We start from the raw sequence: 13,944 nt of genomic DNA, 5'->3' as shown, positions 1-13,944 counted from the left end.
CACAGAAGGAAACTTGCTCTCAAACTCTGTAATACACTCAAGTAGTCAGTCCCAACATTTACCTGCTGAGTGATCCCTCTACACCTACCTGCAGTTCATCAATTCTAAGTAACCTACAATCCTGCAGGAGAGAAGAAGGGTCAGCATCTGAACCAGAGCTGCTCTGACAGTTTGTATTACTGGATGTTCCTGGAAATTTTACAGCAACATAGGCACCATCCACTTTTAGCACCTAGAAGTAGAGGCAAATATGCTGGATATTAACACCAACTTATGTGAAATTAATATGCAAATTATATCCATTGAACTAATTTAACATTGAAGGCATTTAATTTCTTTTATTTCTTTAATGATCACCAAGTTATAAAATTAACCTGAACTTGGGGGAAAAAATTAACCTAAACAGACTCACCAAAGCTTTGTTGTCGATGTCTATATTTGAGGCTTACTGGAGAACTGACCCACATAGCTAGTGCTTACAGTCAGTAGATGTTTAGCAATCGGCTGAAAATATGAAGTATAACCCCTGAAATTCTCCCATCCTTCCTCTTTATTAGTTCAGAGCCCTGCTGTGTGAAAGAACTTCCGTGATGACGGTAATGTTCTAAATCTGCACTGCCTAATATGGTAGATATTATAGCCGTAAGTGGCTACTGAGCACCTGAAATGGAGCTAATGTGACTAAAGAGCTTTTTTATGTTATTTAATTTTAATAAATTTAACTAGTCACATATATAGTTAGTGGCTACCGTTTGGGACAACATAGGTAGACAGTCAGCAATATACAGAAAGCACAGGACTTGAGACCAGAATACTTGAGTCCTACCTCTGCCACTTGCTGTTTCTGATTTTGAGCCAGTGTGATCTTCTCAGAGGAAACACGTGCCCAGAACCTACAGTTCTACTTTGAGAACCAAATGGACCAGCGTGTGGAAAAGGCCTTTGTAAACTACAGGGGATGGCATGCCTACTCTTCCCCTTAAGTACAAATGAAAGACCATCAATTTTAGAAACAAATGAGCAGTCAGAAAAACCTTTACTTTGCAGATACTCTGCAGCTAGAGATCCATTTTGTTTTGCAGTATGTGTGGAGGGAAAGGTGAAATTAATGGCATTCCAGCTGATGGACTCTACCCACTTGTTTTCTAAGAAAGCGAGACCCTCTCCAGAAAGAAGGGAAAAGAAACTAGAAGGGGACTTGAAGACAATAAAGATTTCTAAATGTTATGGAAGATGATCCCTCCTTCAGAACTGTCTAATAGTTCCAAAGAATGGAGTAATATAATCTCAAAAAATACATATATAATCTCTTTGCAACGTTTCAGCAAATCTAAAATTATTCCAAAATAACACCTTTCTTTAAAGAAAGCAATATATCACCATAAATGCTGAAGAGGCCCCCTAGTCACCTATTCATCTTCAGGGACAGAGATGATGGAGAAGATATCTGCAACAGGCTAAGGGCTCACTGGAAGTGATAAACGGAGCAGCTCTGAGGAAAGGGCTGAACACTCACTCACCAACCATAAATTCTTGGATAACCAATACTGTTCTAATTCTTGTAGCAAATAATTCTTAGACATCTTAAACAAACCTTGCCAACAGGAACATTCTTAACATCTTCCACAAAAACGACTTCCCGAAGAGACCACTGCTCTTCGTTCACCTTTTCCTCCTCTTTCGGGGCAGGGGTGGACCGTCGTCGTTCTTAGACAACAACAAAATGGTAAGTACCAAAAAGAAAATGTAAAAGAGACTTTATAGATTTCATCTAAATATATGAAAAAAAAATCATCTGTAAAGGGATACATAACTGAGATATCTAAATAACAATTCTGTGAACTACTGCTTTATGATGTTTTATGACCAATTTCCACTTCAAACGACTTCATAGTGAAAAATAACCATATCTGTTAATGCCTACTGATATTAACACTACTGCAAACACCACAAAGAAGAAATAAAAAACTTATTTTGAACCCTTAAAATTAGAGTTATCTGACCAAGGTTTAAAATAAAAGATCTGTTAGGCTATTCTTAAAACTATCATGTAACTATTGAAAGTCTAACTTTCGGTTTCCTCAGGTGCAAAGCAATTATAAAATAAATTTACTTTGAGGACCTTTCAAAAAACTCTTTAAATCCAAGGTGCAATAGTGAGTCTAGGTTCCTAAATTCTACAAATTCTGAGCAGAAACTGTGACCGAGCCATAACCAATTTACAATAAAAACAGTCAAAAAAGGTGGGCGGATATTCTAATTAGTGGCAGTTATTTCCCACTATTACTGTGAAGCATTTTACAAATTATAAAACACTATAACGCTCAAAAACAAAAGGAATAGCAACACTGTAAATACCACTTTTTTTTCATTTAAATAAAGCTGCACACACAAACACACAAATGAAACTGGTAGAAATCAATTTATATGAAAAGATATTAAAAACGGTATATGAGCTGCCTCAAATCATACCCAGACTGAACACAGCTGTCTGCCTGGGGCCTGATTTTGACCAACGTACACACACTACACATAAAACTTACTATACGGCATGGACGCACTGCTGGCAATCGAGGACGCATCACTGCATGTGGAGGCTGGAGAGGGCGGGGGACCCATTTCCGTTTTCACTGGTTCCTGCTTACTTTCAGGCCTGAGATTAGAAATAAGATTCTCCTCGTTATTAGGAAAATGAAATACTAGGAACTTGTCAGATGATTTTTAACTCAAGTTTATTCTTGTAAACAAGGGAATGAAATATTAAAAACTTATACAAAGTGGTCTATTTCTAGGACTCAAGATACTGAAAAAGGTACACAGCGCATACTTCAAATTCTTAGTAATGTTTTAAAAGAAAGGAAAGAAAAATACACCGTATAAAGCTATCAACACCATGAAACAATGATTCAGATAAGCCTTACCTAGGAATAACAATAAAAACTACACTCAATTTAGCCTAAGCCTCTTGAGCGAACAAGTTTCACACTTCAGTGAACCCTGACTTGGACATAGCAATTTAACTGAAAAAATGGTAAAGGAAAATAAATAAAACGCCAACTAGATCTTTAGTTTCTTAGAGTTCAAAGAAGGAACTCTACTCACAATGGCTTACAAAAATTTATTCTTGAACCATCTGGTGATGAACCATCATCTGTTATAACCGAAATGAGAAATTACAGAATTAATAAGCTATTCCTTTGCACTGAGTTATTTCATTAACTATACCTAAGAAGATAACTACAGTCAACAACAACACGATATTCTACAGGTAGTAAAAACATAAATATTTTTAGTCATTAAAAGGCAGAAGTCAATTTTTAGTCAGAAAAGTCACCTATTACTAAGAAATTTGTTATATACAGATCGACCTGGTATATTTTATAATCAGGCCCATCATCGTAACCCCCTCGTCTCCTATTACCTCCACCAGGAATTTCACGTGAGTTTAGAAAAAGTCCACAGAAAACCAGTATTATTCTCACCAGCACCTTGGCAAAGTGCTCAGCACAAGCACACATGAACACTCACTCATGGCCGCTCCGCAAAGCTTGTGATGGTGGAGACGGGCTGATGCTGACTAATCACTAGCATGCCTTTAAAGTGAATGCATTTCAAGGGCTTAGCAAAGAAGAGTCTGTTCACATGAAAACGACTATGTTCTTAACGTTTAATTTCACTAAGCTCTTCTACTAAGTTTATTAATAAAAGATGGCAAATTTCAAGGAAGGCATGAAGAACTTCATAAATTACACAATCTCAATAGCATATTCTATTTCAAACTCACTTATATTTGTGCACACCAAGACTATTTTAACCATCCTTTACAGCATTTCATAAATAATGAAAATGTGTTTTGTCACTTTTATTTTTAGGATAAAAATCACTGTAATTAGAGAGGAAGTCTACAAATCTATTTTGTAAAACAAGACGGGGAGAGAGAGAGAGAGAGAGAGAGCACTACAACAAAGCAAGAAGCCTTAATTTGGCATAAGTTACAATAGCTTTGGTTTATTAAAGATTATTTTTTAACTTATTTAACAGTAATCCTTGTGTTTTCTAAACTTCAATTTGCATTAACATTAAGAGGAATAGTAGTGATAAAAACAGCAAATTTACATTCATTACGTGCATTTGAGCAAACGAAAAAATTCCAGCAGTTTTAAAATCTGTATGTATAGTACAATCCCCATTTCTTTTCAACGCCTGTATACATTTTTTAAAAAAAGGAAATACATAAAAACATTTAAAATGTTATTTCTGAAATACAACATTACTCATCCATGTTTCTATAATGGTCACACATTTTTGTAAGATTAAGAAAAAAGGTTATTTATAAACTTTATTAAAGTTTCTTAAGTTCATGTAACAAATAACCAAATTACATTCCACATCAATCTTTTTAGAGACAAGTAGATGCTTCTAAAAGTACAAGTGTTAAGTAAGATCTATGTATCCGGCTCCCAAACAATAAGCCAGACCCTGTGTGTGGGCTCCACACAATTCTCTGGTATTTCTGTTTGCATATCCCTCCCACCCAAAAACCTACAAATCCTTAACAGAATTTCCCAGCACGTTAACCTGTAAAACTCTTCCAAGGATCCAGATGCAGATAAGACATTAGGTAGAAATTAAGATGATAACACAGGGAGAGAGAAGGGCAAAGCTGGCCTGCTATAGGTAAGGCTGAACACATTATTACTGCCACACACCCATGGCAAAGGACACACTCTAAAGACAAAGACACAAAGAGATCTCTACATGGTCACTCCAGCGGCTGAACATCAAGAACTAGAACATACAAATATTAACCAAGCTGCAAATAGTAAATCTGACCAATTCCTTTCAAAACTCTTAGGCATCTTCGTGAGACCCACCACGGGAGCACTCTTCTATGTCACTGTGCACCTCTAAGTCAGCCTTGACTCATATACACAGCAAACTAGAAACTGGTATAAAACCATGCTTAGTCAGAGTATGGTACTTACTTAGCTTCAGTAGTTTTGCTAGCTTTGTCCATGCTTTTCAAGCTCTCAGGAGATCGAAGTTGAAATCTACAGCTATCGTTCATATTCCAAACTGACTCCATTAAGACACCAACTTTAGGAATCCCAGCACTAATTGAAAATGCAACTGCTCCAGCATGATAAAGAGGATTATTTCTTAAGCATACCTATCATACAGAAGAAAAATCACCATCAAAATGACATAACTTTGAAACTCTAAGAGTTGCTTCAAATGTATGTAAATACAATATATAAAAGTATTGTTTCCTAGGTTTTCCAAAAACAGTCATACACCAACAATAATGCTGATAAAGCACTGTCTTAAAGGTCTCCTCCATCAAGAATTTGTTCCCAAAATTATGGAGCACTAATAATTTGAGGACATTTGCTAAAAAATAACTTTAACATATCATGCAACAAAATAAACAAATTTCATGCAACAAATATCCTGACCATTCTGCTCTAAGGAAATAGAACAGAAATAGAGAAGAAACTTTTTTTAAAGGTTGGCATTAAAAAAAAAAAAAATTACACTTTTTGTCAGTTTAATTCGAAATTACTTTCCTAATTCGTGATGCTGTACAGTACACAGGCTCTGTAATTTCATCTCTATGGGTACTTCTTTCCCCCAGAAGACTGCAGTTTGCTACAAACCAGAAGCTTCCCTGGATAATATGTTTTTTCTTACATTAAAAAAGAATATGCTAACATCAGTGTTAGCAGTTAATTGAGTCCAGGACTGAATAACCTAAAACTTCTGTCAGGGAGCACCCTCAGGTCACACTCTGAAACTACCAACCTGCAAGGTGGCACTGTCACACACAACAATAGTTCCAAAGGAGAGAGAAACATTATTTCTGGAAATCTCTTATTTTTCCAATAGCTCAGTCTTACTGACATTCTGTTCAGTCATCCAGTAACTAATGATCATGTTGTACTTGACAGTGGCATATGTGAAGATCATGTGTTTGGTGGTTTATAATTAACCGTAAGTGACAAGAGAAGAAAGTGATACAGGGCACTGGGTGGCTCAGTCGGTTAAGTGTCTGCCTTCGGCTCAGGTCATGATCCCAGGGTCCTGGGATCGAGTCCCACGTTGGGCTCCCAGCTCAGTGGGGAGTCTGCTTCTCCCTCTCCCTTGCCCCTCCTCCCCGCTCGTGCACGCGCTCTCTCTCTCTTGTCACTCACTCTCTCAAAAAAATAAATAAAAATCTTTAATAAGAAAGTCTATATTTTGGGGGCGCCTGGGTGGCTCAGCTGGTTAAGCGTCTGCCTTTGGCTCGGGTCATGATCCCGGGGTCCTGGGACTGAACCCCGCATTGGGCTCCCTGCTCAACTGGGAGCCTGCTTCTCCCTCTCCCTGCCACTCCCCCTGCTTGTGCTCCAGCGCTCTCTCTGTCAAATAAATAGATATAATCTTTAAAAAAAAAAAAAAAAAAGTCTGTATTTTAAAGAGAAATGTGATAAGACAGTGAAAGACGTTATATTAGAAAATAGGTTATTTATTAATGCCTTATAAAAAAAAAATAAATGCACCTTAAAAACAACAAGGTGTGTATTCAGGATCCAGCATATAACAAGACATGCCAATGAATAACTGCTAAATACATCCCTCTCAATAATTATGATCCGAGAGTGCAGGTGTAGCTGAAAACTCTAAGTGATCAACAGTTACCATATGAATACTTTCCTTATTCTGTGGCTGTCACTGTCTTTAATCTCTAGTTTTTCACAGCTTTAAAACAAAATCTTAGCTCTACAACCAAAATATTTTAATACACCACTACCTCTCAGCAATTTAGTGTGAAGCTGTTTTGTTTAAAACTTTTTTCATTGCATCTTTAAAGTATTTTTTCTACCCTCCCTGTCTATAGTAACGTCATCCTACAAGCTAATAAGGCAAATGCTAGGATATCCTGCTATTATGTGAGTCCAGTGAACAAGGAACTTTGAGAACATCAGATATCAGAATTTGGACTAAACAGGAAAAGGGGAGCTCCCCGAAGAGACAGATCTGTCCAAAGCAACTGACATAAATAATAAAGGCTGAACAATAATATTCAAAATAGTGGGTAATCATTGAAAACTTCCTAGCTGGGAGGCCAAGAAAGGAGTCCGAACAAGACAACCATGAATATGACCACCCCACCCCCCGCAAAAAAAAAAAAAAGGAGCCACAAGTAAGAACAAAAACGGATACATTTAAGCTGGGCTTTGTAGAAAAGTAACAGCTAAAATGATGACTATTTTTTAAGACACAGGGAATGTAAGTAATACCACCTTGTGATGAGAAAAAAACAACTGAAGTGCAAGATGACAAAATTAGCACATTGTGTAATAAAAATTGTGTAAAAAAATAATAATAATAAATTGTCTAAGTGACAGGGTTTTTAAAGCCCTTAAACATTTATTGCAGCATTTGCTGTAATAATACATGCATCAAGTTTTATCCTGAAGATAAACTTCTAGAGAGTCTAATGAATGAGAAGTAGAACAACAGTTCTCAAACTCTTTTGGTCTCAGAACCCTTTTTCCCTATTAAATATTACTGAGGACCCAAAAATCTTTTGTTTATTTGGGTCCTATCTAGTTGGTATTTAATGTATTATTAATTAAAACTGAGAAATTTTTAAATATTTAACAGTAATAAACCCCAAGTTAATATAAACAATTTTATGAAATATGACATTTTCAAAAAGAATAGCAAGAAAAGTGGCATTATTTACATTTTTGCAAATCTCTTAATGTCTGATTTAACAGAAGACATTCCCATGTCTGCTTCTGCATTCCATCTGTTGTGATACATTACTTTGATTCAAGTGTAGAAAACAATCCAGCTTCACACAGATATGTAAACAGAAGAGACAGGACTCTGCAAACTCCATGAAAGAGTGGAGAAGCCAGCAGAAGTCCTCGGACCACACTTTGATCCACTGAGGTATCAGAAAAATTACCTATCTATAAGATAGGAGCATAAAACCATCTCAGAGTCAAAAAACAGAAACTGGTAGAAACAGGGATCTGATGAAGCCTCCTGCCTTATGCTGACACCATCCTCAAGAGCAGTATCTTTCAAACTGCCTGGCTGTTTCTCACCTGCAATGCTTGTTCAACACTATGATGCTTGGCCCATACCCCCAGACAAACTGAAGGAACGTTTCAGGTAAGGAGCTCCAGGTTCTGCATTTAAGTACCAAGTGATTCTTAAAATTAGGAAAATCTGGAAACCCTGCCCCATAGGAAAACCTACTGACATTGGGGCAGAAATCTCTGTTACTCAACGACTAAATAAAGAGCACATACATGCTACTGGAACCTGATCCTCCGAATGACATTCATTTGTAAAACTGCTCAGAGGGGAAGAAAGCGATTTTGAAGAGAAACAATGTCCCTTAGGACAGGTTTCATTCTAATCACTTACCTGGGTACCAACAGTGATGTTCGGCATCGAAGAAATACCAGCACTAGATTTGGGCTTTTTATTTTTTGCTCTAGCTTTCTCTAACATTTTTTTCCTTTGACTAAAAGGGACTACACCCCTGAAAAGAAAAAGTATAAATTGGTCAAGCAAGCAGCAAAAAAGCCTATTAAATTAATCTGAAATTACACATATTACAGTATTTTTGCTTCAGAATAGGATTAACATGTACAACTTATTCTTAATCATAACTTGATCATAGGTTTAATACATAACTGGATCCATTTTTATTAAGCCTTAGGGATTAAAATTTATAGAAAATTGATCACCCCAAATTCTCTTCCAAATAATTGTATCTCATTAGTAGATTCCCCTGTATTTCTGCCAATGCAAATTTACTACTAACTCCTTAAAACACAATGGAAAATACATTTAAAATCCCTAACAGTAAAAGATTAAGGAAGGCATAGAATATTCATCCAATGAAATACTTTAATAACCTTTAAAACTGTATTTTAAGCAATACTGTTGAATGAAAAAAAGCATGAAAAAATACCCTATAGCCTATGCTTCCAATTATGTAAAAGCAAAGTACACATTTACATATAGGAAAATAAGATTTAAATACTCCCAAATGCTAACAGCAGTTATCTTTAGGTTGTAGGACGGTAGGTGATGTTTGTTTCTACTTTATGCTTTTGTAAAATTCCATAATTATAGTCACTACTAAGTATGCGTTACTTGTATAAGGCTTTCTTTTTTTTAAGGTTTTTTTTTAAATATTACTTTGCTCCAAAATGGAATTTCCCTCCCTTTAAAGCATTATCCTTTGACCAACCTTCTCATGTTGGTATTCCACTACTCAAAGCACCTATCTATGCACCTAAAAGCATTCACTGATAAGGAATTGCCCCTCCCTGTGATACTCACCACCAATACAAATTGTTCTCTAGCTGGGCGCAGGTGTAAAGGGCACAGCAATGTAAAGACACAATCCGTTCACCTTGAAGTTCTGAGTAAGTCTGTGCAGTGTGCTCTAATTTAGAAGCCACAGAACTTAAAGTTTCATCCACCCATGTAGCAACCTAAAGAGTAAAATAATAAGGGCTTAAATAAATAAAATACAAGTAATCTTTTAAAAGGATTGTGGTCAAAACTAGGAAAAGGCATACATACTCTATGGACTGGAATTCTAAAATGCTTTGAGTTAAATGTCAGAAAAGTAAGTAATTTAGAAAAGACTCTTGGGGCGCCTGGGTGGCTCAGTCGTTAAACGTCTGCTTTCGGCTCAGGTCATGATCCCAGGGTCCTGGGATCAAGCCCCACATCCGGCTCCCTGCTCAGCAGGAAGCCTGCTTCTCCCTCTCCCACTCCCCCTGCTTGTGTTCCCCCTCTCGCTGTTGTCTCTCTCTGCGAAATAAATAAAATCTTTAAAAAATAAAAATAAAAAGAAAATATTCTTAATTAAGACTAGAACCTAAAATATTTTCTTCACACGAATAAAGTAGCAGTTATGGTTGAAATGAATGTCTAAAGCCATCTCTAAGAAATTAATCAAAATTAAACACCTGCTTCAACAATTTTCCGAAGAATTTAGTCACTCAAAAGCCAAACTGATAACCCGAGGTATAATACCCCATACTTTCCCAGTCCATCTCTTCCGGCTTTTCAACAGCTCCTCTTTTGTCAGCCCTTATCTTGAATATTGTTTCCTTCCCTTAAAGGAAAAAGCCCCCTCTAAAAGCTGGATTATAATACAGGGATAAACTAGCAACAAAAAGATTATACATTGGATTACTCTCTTAGGTTTGAGATGCTTTGTGTTTGTGGATCTAGTTAGAAAGACAGAAAATGAAAAGATGGAAAAGGGGCAGGGAGAGGAAGAAAACCAAGAATTTAGGCACGAAATGTTTCTCAATCAATGCACAGTGTTCTGTACCTTGTTATTTTCTGTAGCTACAGTCGCTCTTATGCTATTTGCAGACAGCAGGACTATCTTTTCATTGGTTAGCCCCAAAAACGTTGCTCGAGGATGATGCAGTGAAGGATTCTTTAAAAGCATAAGAAACACGATTACCATTTTGTGTGTCAGTATGTAGAGCTATTCAATGCGAGTTTAATTATAAAATACCTGTGCATTTCTGTAAGGCTCAGATTCACTCCACTTCCACTGATAAAGTTCCCCTTTACTGCTGACAGCCAAAAGCTCAGAATACAGAGCCCCAATACAGACGAATTTTGTTCCATCCTATAAAGTAAAAAATAATACAAAGTATAAATATAACAACTGCCAAACCTAGTGGTTTTAATTCACTTCATCAAACCTGGGTTAGTTCTGCGAACATATAAATCACAGCTATATGCAAAGTCTTCGGGACAGGCTGCAAGGCCCTCTATCCAGCAGCCTTGGCTCCTTCCTGAACTCCCTCCCTGTCCTCCAAGCACATCAGCCTTCTTTCAGCTCCTGGACCACGCCCGTAGGATCCTGCCATGTCCCTGGTATTCTCTTACCTTGTTTCTTAGGTGACTTCATCTCTCTCCCTAATCAAGCCTGCTCAAATGATACATCTGGCCACAGTGCTTACAAAACCACCACTCTCATATTCCATCTCCTCACTCTACTTTTTAGGTGACTGCATTTCACAACTTGACATACTATATATTACTCATGGATAGTCCATTCACTTGAATATAAGCTTTGTCTTGTCCACCACCACATCCCCACTTCGTAGAACAGTGCACAGAGTAGGCGCTCAATAAACTGCCAAATAAATGAAGAAAAAAGAAGAAGCTGAAGCTGGGAGAGTCAAGTGTCAAGACAGACGACTGCTTCCCTCTAGGCTCTTCCAAGCTGCTGAAAAAAAGGTCTACACTGTTTTGTTTTGTTTTTTTTAAGGCAGAAGTTTATTTAGTTTTAAGGTGATGCACATGCCAGAAGTTCAATGCAATTAAATTCCAAAAATCTCGGACAATAAATGTAAATGAGTATCAATAGTAATTTTTAACATAATATGTTAATATGATCGGAGTCATGAAGCTACCCAGAAATCACACGGCAAAACTTGCCAGGTAAGAGATTTTTGGTTGTACTTTTGCTATTGGTCTACACACTGCTTCTCTTTGGAATTCTGGCTCTGAAGTATGCTAAACTAATGGTGTCATTTTGCTTTTCTGTCAAATTCCAATCTTATTTGGTCAGTTGGGTTATAGTGCCCAGCTAAAGCCTATAAAGTCTGCCACAAGTTAAAATTTAACAACAGATGATGCTGCAGAGGTATACTGAAAGGATTTTAATCTATTTTACCAATATCAGCCAGCCCTATTTTCAAGTCATTCCATAGAGGGGTGGGAGACCAAATGTGAAATTCTGCAAGTTAGCAATTCCTCTCTTTCCTTCTCCATAGGTGTCTGCAAACCCTCATCTACTCTCTCCACGGCTGCTTGCTGCATCAGATCCTAACACCTCTATCTCACACTCCCTTCTCCTTCCTTAGGTTAAAGGATAATGGAATCAGACCAAGTGAGCCCCCAAACTAGGATCCAACACTTACCAAGTATGTGACTCTGGTAAGTTTTAGAATTTCCCTGAACCCCCTTTCTTCACCTCTAAGGGGTAGAAGATGAAAAACCAAAGACCATTAACATTTATAAAGTACACAAGCACAGAGCCCAGCACCAATAAGTGCTCAATCAAATTCAACTATGATTACTCTGCCCCCAACTTCACCTCCTACTCACCCAGAAAAGCACAAGCTTGCTGAATATTCCTATTTTTCTTGATTTATTTAACAAAAAAAAACACCATTCTCCTCTTCTCCCCACCTTCATCTCAGAAAAAGAAGAATGCTTCTCTTATTTAAAGGTAACCTCCACACACGGGCTGTAAGCCTCTCTCATAACCCCAACAACCATCCAAACTAATCTTTCTTTCAATCCTACTCATGGTAGAGTGAATTGCTTGGCATATGCTTCACTTTACCAGCTTTCACTCAGAGCCAGAACTGCACCATATCAGCCCCACGCATTTAATTAATCCATCTTCTCTTTAAACTCTTCAAACCATTTGACCCTGTTCATCTGTTCTGGAACCTCTCCTGTCCCTTGTTCACAGGTCACTACTCCCTAGTGGTCTTCTTCCTATTTTCATGGCTATTTTTTCCATCTCCCTCCTACCATCATGCGCTCCCCGCCCCAGATTCTGCCCTTGTCCCTTTATTCAAATTATACTCCACCCTCAGCCTAATGGACTGCAGCCAGTGGGGCGCCATGCTTTTAAACATGTACATCTCCTACTGCCACACTAACCTGCAAGAGTTATCTACCTGGATGTCTTAAAGCACCCTAACATCTATAAAATGAATTTATCATATCCTCCAAAGCTGCATGCCCCTTGCAGTCCCTCTCCATGAATGACGTCCACCACCCACCCTGTAACAGGAGAGACATGAAAACCTGGGCACTCTTGTCGCCTCCTCCTCTTCTCTCTCAACAAGGTAGTGACTAGTAAACCAGTGCTGCCTTTGCCTCAAATTCCTCAGATTCTTCCCCTCCTCTGTCCCTGCTGCCATTGCTTTGATTGAAATGCTCACAATTCCTTTCCACAATTCTACCAGTCTCTGAACCGACTCCAGATTTTTCGTATTCCTATCTTTCTCCCACAATGCCAACAATGCTCACCTCGTAAAAAAATAAAACAGAACCCCACATATCTCATCATGTCACCTCTCTAAGAACTCTGTCTGGTTCCTAGAGACTACAGAACGTCTTAACCGTGTGGCAAGTTGCCTGGGGCACTCACAGTCTTGCTCCATCTTGCTCTTCTCCTACTCCCTACTACATGCAGCAAGTCTGAATTTCTCATTGTTCCACAAATACACCGTGCCCTTTCATGACTCGAGGCTCATGCTTGGTATGTGTGGAATGCCTCTGCATCTTGGTCAATGCCTACTTAACCTTCCTTAAAAATGCTGCTCAGATATCATCTCCTCTGAAGTCTCTGCCAAATCTCTCAGGCAGTAGTAGTCATTCCCCACCGTGAACCCCTATGCACTGTAGTCACACCATCAAGTCTATCACTGATCACATACTGTGAACACATTATATTGTATGTGAATGTCTGTCTTCCCCCCAGAATCCCCTGGGGGGAGAGGGGGCGGGTCCATATTGTATTCACCTCTACATTCCCACAGGCCAGCTTGGCACAGGGCATAGAGCAGGAGCACCCTGAGACATGAATGAACAAATGAATTTTAACTAAAATGCCTTGCCAGAGCAGTACAATCCTGAACAAATCATCCCTATAGCAACAGCATGGTGCACGAGGCCCCTCAGAAGTGACTTACCTATATCCTCCCAAGATAGGCCAATGTTCCCCAGGTAAGTCCTGAATGAGCTAACTGAACCCGAAAGGCCCTGAAAATCCATTATGGACAAATGTGGAAAATTTGTGTGTCCAACCATAGGAAGATGATGGAATAATCACCTATTGCTTCTGGCCTTATTTAGATTCGTTATGTAAAGAAA

General features: G+C 38.2%; 1 protein-coding gene across 6 annotated transcripts in view; it reads right to left on the bottom strand.

The window, feature by feature from the left end:
- UBR5 (ubiquitin protein ligase E3 component n-recognin 5) overlaps nucleotides 1–13,944 on the bottom strand; it is a 136,874-nt gene that overhangs the window by 55,501 nt on the left and 67,429 nt on the right. For all 6 annotated transcript variants that reach the window (XR_013447754.1, XR_013447755.1, XM_078072160.1 and 3 more), the window contains exons 10-17: nucleotides 10,553–10,669; nucleotides 10,361–10,471; nucleotides 9,352–9,506; nucleotides 8,425–8,542; nucleotides 4,986–5,170; nucleotides 2,544–2,653; nucleotides 1,595–1,707; nucleotides 89–232 (exon numbers count right to left, since the gene is read on the bottom strand). Coding sequence is in view for 4 of the 6 variants with exons in the window: in XM_078072160.1 (XP_077928286.1) it covers nucleotides 89–232; nucleotides 1,595–1,707; nucleotides 2,544–2,653; nucleotides 4,986–5,170; nucleotides 8,425–8,542; nucleotides 9,352–9,506; nucleotides 10,361–10,471; nucleotides 10,553–10,669 (1,053 nt within the window). In the remaining 2 variants the exon portion in view is untranslated. The remainder of the gene's footprint in view (nucleotides 1–88; nucleotides 233–1,594; nucleotides 1,708–2,543; nucleotides 2,654–4,985; nucleotides 5,171–8,424; nucleotides 8,543–9,351; nucleotides 9,507–10,360; nucleotides 10,472–10,552; nucleotides 10,670–13,944) is intronic.

Source organism: Halichoerus grypus, chromosome 5 (genome assembly GCF_964656455.1).
Source record: "Halichoerus grypus chromosome 5, mHalGry1.hap1.1, whole genome shotgun sequence".
Taxonomy (NCBI): domain Eukaryota; kingdom Metazoa; phylum Chordata; class Mammalia; order Carnivora; family Phocidae; genus Halichoerus; species Halichoerus grypus.
This window is presented reverse-complemented; position numbering and strand designations above follow the sequence as displayed.